The following is a 6,000-nucleotide window of genomic DNA, read 5'->3' as shown; positions in this document are numbered from 1 at the left end:
AGCCTGCATGCCTGGAGCCTGTGCTTCACAAGAGAAGCCACCATAGTGAGAAGCCTGCACAGCTCAAACAGTAGCCCCTGCTCACTGCAACAAGAGAAAGCATGCGTGAAGCAACAAAGACCCAGCTAGCCAAAAATAAATACATAACATGAGAATAAAGAAAGAAAATGCCCACAGACCTGACGCTTAAGGCTAGGCCCTCTGGGATGTGTATCTTCTCCCCTTGTTCTTGAAATGCTCATTCCAGGAACACACAGTCAAGTTTGTGAGAAAACCCAAGTAGCCACATGAGAGGCCCTTGTGGAGAGGCTCACGTGAAGAACCGAGACTCCTGATCCATGACCCATTCTGACCCAACCCCAAACCAGTGCCAGCTGCCAGCCATTGTGAATGACACCATTTTGGAACTTCCAACTGTGCCACTGCCTCAGCTGACACCACGTGAAGCAGAACTGCTAGTTTACCCACAAAACTGTGATAAAGAAATGGTTAATTTTAAGATACTAACCTTTGAGATGGTGTGTTATACAGAAATAAATAACTGAAATAACTATCCACCATGTGCCAGGCACTACTCTATGCTCTTCTCACCTACTAGGGTGAAAAAAAATGTAAAATGACAGGTGCAATGAGGGTACTATAAGAGGGCAGAGGAAATCACTAACCAGTTGAAGGCAACCTGCAGGGAGAAGCAGTCAGCTGGGTGGTTCTGGGAAGATCAGCATTGGATGGGTAAACATCAAACCCAGATTCCAGCTTTTGTCCAATCAGCACTGCAGCTTCCTCCTTCTGGTATCTCTTCATGGTATTAATTTTTCATCTGACAAAGTCAAGAGTGAAAAGAACTGAAGAAGGTTATCTTGGGTCTGTTTCTGTCTCTAACTCTATTTCAGGTTTAGACAGCTGGGCAATGTTGTCCTGGGTGGCTTTTGACTTTCTGGACCTTTCTGAAGCAAGAAACTGACCAATTCTAGGTACCTTGGGTTGGGGGAGCTGTTGAGGCTGTGTCAAGCCTCAGTGGACTCTGTGTGTTCCCAAGAGATGGACAGTAAGCAAGTGTTGTTCCTTTTTCTGCTTTCTGGCCACAGAGAGGGTCTTTGGGTAGGTCTGTGACCCTTAACCTCCGCTCGATTCTGTCTCTTGGTCATTTTCTGGACATATAAAAGAGACACCTCCATTTTCCCCTCCTCACCTTTTTCAGAAAGGGGACTATTCTGACCCATCCTCACTCAGTAGCCAGGCATTTTTCTCTAGGCATAGACAGCTGGTGCCAGCTTTACCCTTACCAGTTCCCTGGTGAACAACTCTTGACTTCTGTGTTTGAAATGCAATAGTTCCTCCCCTCTCCCGTTCCCACATTATCAAGATGATCATAAGCATTCATTAGCAATATTTGTAAAATATGCAAAATATTTAATATACTTAGTAGTAGTTTTAGTCACCCAGTTGTGTCTGACTCTTTGCGACCGAATGCACTATAGGCTGCTAGGGTCCTCTGTCCATGGGATTCTTCCGGCAAGAATACTTCAGTTGGTTGTTGTTACATTCTCCAGGGGATCTTCCCAACCCAGGGGTTGAACCTGGGTCTCCTGCGCTGCAGACAGATTCTTTATCGTTTGAGCTACAGGGAAGTATACTTACATATACGTAAAATAATATATTTAACAAATATTCTAGGTATTTTAACAAATGTCTATTCAGTGCCAACTATGTCTGTGGTCCAGTTCTAGAAGCTGAGGATATAGTAGTAAACAAGAGAGAAAGTTCCTACACTCATGCATCTGATCTCCTAATGAGAGAGAGAGAGACAACAATAAATTAAATGTTTAATTTGGGGTAGTGATAACTACTCCGAAAAAAAATCAAGCAGGTTAAGCAGATTTGGGTGGGCGGAACTATTCTACATAGGTTAGTCTGAGAAGCCCTCTCTCATAAGGTGACATTTGAGAGATCTGAATGTAAAATAGGGCTAAGTAGTGGGCTTCCCAGGTGGCTCAGTGGTAAAGAATCCACCTGCCAATGCAGGAGATGTAGGAGATGCAGGTTCGATCCCTCAGTTGGGAAGATCCCCTGGAGAAGGAAATGGCAACCCACTCCAGTATCCTTGCCTGGAAAATCCCATGGATAGAGGAGCCTGGCAGGCAGCAGTCCAAGGAGTTGAAAAGAGGCAGACATGACTGATTGGGCACAGGAGGCATTTCCTAGGTGTTTCAGGTTAACTGAACAGCAAATACAAACATCCCGAGGCAGGAAGAAACAAGGTAAGTTCAAGGAATAGCAGCAATTAGGTTAGTGTGTTAGTGTGGTTAAGCAGGTAGAGCATGGTACAGGATGATAGCAGAAGAAAGTGATAGGGGAATAGAGATAGAAATCAGATAAGACAGGGCTTCTACAGATGTGGAGTTTTGTCTAAATACATATTTTTTTTCTAAATACGTGTCTGACTCTTTGCGACCCTATGGACTGCAGCCCACCAGGCTCCTCTGTCCATGGGATTCTCCAGGCAAGCATACTGGAGTGGGTTGCCATTTCCTCTTACAGGGAATCTTCCTGACCCAAGGACTGCACCCACGTCTCCTGCCTCTTCTGGATTAACAGGCAGATTTTTTACCACTGAGCCACCTGGGAAGCCCTTTTTCTAAATAAAGTGACATGAATTGATTTATGATTACAATGATCTCCCTACATGCTTAGAAAATAGATTGGGGAGGGGGCATGGTGAAGGTAGAAGCAGGGTGACCAGTTTGGAGTCTACTTTATAATCCAGGCCACCACGATGGTGGCTCGGTCTAGGATGGTTATAGCAGAGTTACGAAGTGGTTGATTCTGATAATTTGAAGGTAGCACTGACAAGACTTGCTGAGGGGCTGGAAATGGCCTTTAAGAATAAGAAAAGCACACCAAGGACACCTTTTAGGTTTGGGGCTTGGGGAAATGGATGAACAACAGAGAGATGAACAGTGGAGAACGCCATTCTCTGAGGCGAGTAAGAATGGAATGGAGTGTAGGGAGTAGGTTGTTGGGGGCAGAATGTGTTGAGTTTGAGATGCCAGTAGGAGAGGCAATTGAATATGAGTTGGTTGGTCAGGGCTTGGGATAGAAAATTTTGCAGTCATCAGCCTGCAGATATTATAAATCACCCCTAGGGAGTGTACACAGAAAAGAACATTCGTGGACTATTATGGGCTGGGGCCTTCAACAACCAGGAAAGAGGAGAAGCCCATGAAACAGAGTGGCGGCCAGTGAAGTGAGGAAAGCGTGGTGTCCAGGAAGCCAAGTGAAGAAAGGAGATTCTGTGTGATCACAACCACGTGTCAACTCCTGAGCCTCAATTTTCTCATCTGTGAAGTGGTGAGAGTAACAACTGCCTACTTCTGGCATTAAGACTGAGGCAACATACGTAAAGCAGTTACACTTGTGTCTGACTGGCTGTAGGAAACTCTTTCAGTGTATGGTAGCACTTTAGAGTAGGCTGCCACAGCCCCTCAGCTGCCCCATCCACCAAAGTGATAGCACCTCCATGAGTCCTCAGGAATGAGGTGCCTGCCCACTGAGGCAATCAGGTGGGCCCGGGTCAAATCTGAAGCAAGCGACTTCAGCGCCTAAACCTCTCACCTAGACAGCTTCCCAGAGAAGGCAATGGCACCCCACTCCAGTACTTTTGCCTGGAAAATCCCATGGATGGAGGAGCCTGGTAGGCTGCAATCCATGGGGTCACTGAGTCGGACACGACTGAGCAACTTCGCTTTCACTTTTCACTTTCATGCATTGGAGAAGGAAATGGCAACCCACTCCAGTGTTCTTGCCTGGAGAATCCCAGGGACGGGGAGCCTGGTGGCTGCCGTCTATGGGGCCACACAGAGTCGGACACGACTTAAGTGACTTAGCATAGCATAGCATAGACAGCTTCCAGCCCTTATCTGCAAATCAACAAGTGGGAAATTATGGTTTCAGAGCCAGATTTCTGCCTCTGCCACACACCAGCTGAGCAAGTCTTAAATTTCTTGAGCCTTGAACTCTATCTGTAAAATGGGAACAATCCCCTACTTCATGGCATTGAGTCCAGGTCCGTTCATACTGTAAATAAAGCCAGCTGCTCTTCCTGTGCATGGCAGCGTAGGAGTTACTTGGGCTCCAGGACATCCTCCCATGCAATGCATGGTGTGGGATGCGCTAGAACAGGCACCCACACACTCCCAATCCGAGCTGGGTGGGTCTCCGATATCCCCTAGCCTGGGCTGTCGGACAGTGAGTCCAGAGAAGCTTTGTCCAGAGAAGCTTCGTCCACTTTCTTTTCCGCAGGATGGCAGGTGAGCCACGCCTCCTTGCTGGGCCCCCCACCTTCCCAGCTTGGTAGAGGGACCTAGCTCCGCCTAGGGAGGGGGTTCGAACCTCCCTAAGAATCCTTCCGCTGTCCTACCTCCCGCTGGGCATCGAATCCGTTTCTAGAGCAACCTTTCTCCGCCCTCTTCGTGGACCGCCCCCCCCCCCCCCCCCGCCCCAGATCTACCGAGGTCCACCGTTCGGGAAAGCTGCCTCGGCCCCAACCCCTCCAGACAACCACCAGCCTGCCCTCTTCTCCTCCCTCTTCTCTGACGCCGCGCCGCAGGCCCAGGCGCGTATCCCTGCTCTTTAGCCCCGCAGGAAGTGGCGGCGCCTCTCGGGGGCAGCTCGGAGGAAGAGGAGGAGGAAGCGAGGCTTAGTAGGGACCGAATCCTCACGGTGCGGGCTTGAGAGGAGGGCAGCGTGGGAACCCGAGAGCTCAACGCGGAGCCTGCGTGCTGCCAACCTCCTGCCCGAACGGCTCCGCCCCGGTAGCCCGGGTAGCCCACCCTCCACAGGCCCCGCCCCTCAGCTCGACCACGCCCACCCACTCGGCCCCGTCCCAGGAGGCCCCGCCCTCCAGCTACAGTCCCGAAAACTCTGCTTCTTCCGGGGCCCTGCCCCCGCCCCGCTGGCGGCCCCGCCCCAGCCCGCGCCCGCGCCTTGGGCGCACTTCTGCTGGCTGGGCTGCTGAGCCGGCCAGAGTCGCCGAGATCCGCCGCCTGCCCGCCGGTGCCGCTCCTTCGCCTCCCCCCGCCTCCCGTCCCTCCCCCAGTTGCTGCGGTCTGGCAGTGCCTGGCTGGCGGCCCGCGGGCGGGCCGCCTTCCTCGCGGTAGCCCACCCCCCTCTTAAAGCGGCGGCGGGAAGATGAAGTTTCGGGAGCCGCTCCTGGGCGGCAGTGCCGCGATGCCGGGCGCGTCCCTGCAGCGGGCCTGCCGCCTCCTCGTGGCTGTCTGCGCCCTGCATCTTGGCGTCACCCTCGTCTATTACCTGGCCGGCCGAGACCTAAGACGCCTGCCTCAGCTGGTCGGAGTCCACCCACCGCTTCAGGGAAGCTCTCACGGCGCCGCCGCTATCGGGCAGCCCTCCGGGGAGCTCCGGCTGCGAGGGGTCGCACCGCCGCCGCCTTTGCAGAACTCTTCCAAGCCGCGCTCGCGGGCCCCCTCCAACCTAGACGCGTACTCTCACCCCGGCCCTGGCCCGGGCCCGGGGAGCAACTTGACTTCGGCCCCAGTGCCCTCCACCACAACACACTCGCTGACCGCATGCCCTGAGGAGTCCCCGCTGCTCGGTAAGATCCCCATGGAGGTTCGCCCATGCCCTCTTCCACGACAGACAGCCCCCCCTGTTCCGGATCAGAGCCCCTAATCCGCAGACAGAGGTTCCGGGCTGGACTGGGGTGAGAGGTTGGGAGGTGAGTCCCTTCGGATTCATGGAGGCTGAATCGGGCACGGTTTTGGAAAACCTTTAGGCCCCTCCGACCCCAGAACCGGAGAAGGCCGTGGAGACTTCCCAGCTGTGGCCCAAACCTCAAAAAGTTTCGGGAGTTTGAGTCCTACTAATTCGGAGCAGCCTTCGCCCTGCTAACTCTGCTTAGGGACTACCAGGCAGCTCAGAGTAACCCTCTTTAGCTTAGAAAATTGATGATGAGGCCTCCAGCAGGGAAGGGAGCAGACC

The 6,000-nt window shown here is 52.6% G+C and overlaps 1 protein-coding gene across 1 annotated transcript in view; it reads left to right on the top strand.

Moving 5' to 3' along the window:
- The first annotated feature begins 4,539 nt into the window (after positions 1-4,539).
- Positions 4,540-6,000, top strand: part of B4GALT1 (beta-1,4-galactosyltransferase 1) — a 56,058-nt gene continuing 54,597 nt past the window's right edge. The window contains exon 1 of the mRNA XM_061425919.1: positions 4,540-5,614. Coding sequence (XP_061281903.1) covers positions 5,191-5,614 — 424 coding nt within the window. The 5' untranslated portion in view covers positions 4,540-5,190. The remainder of the gene's footprint in view (positions 5,615-6,000) is intronic.

Source organism: Bos javanicus, chromosome 8, assembly GCF_032452875.1.
Source record: "Bos javanicus breed banteng chromosome 8, ARS-OSU_banteng_1.0, whole genome shotgun sequence".
Classification (NCBI taxonomy): domain Eukaryota; kingdom Metazoa; phylum Chordata; class Mammalia; order Artiodactyla; family Bovidae; genus Bos; species Bos javanicus.
This window is presented reverse-complemented; position numbering and strand designations above follow the sequence as displayed.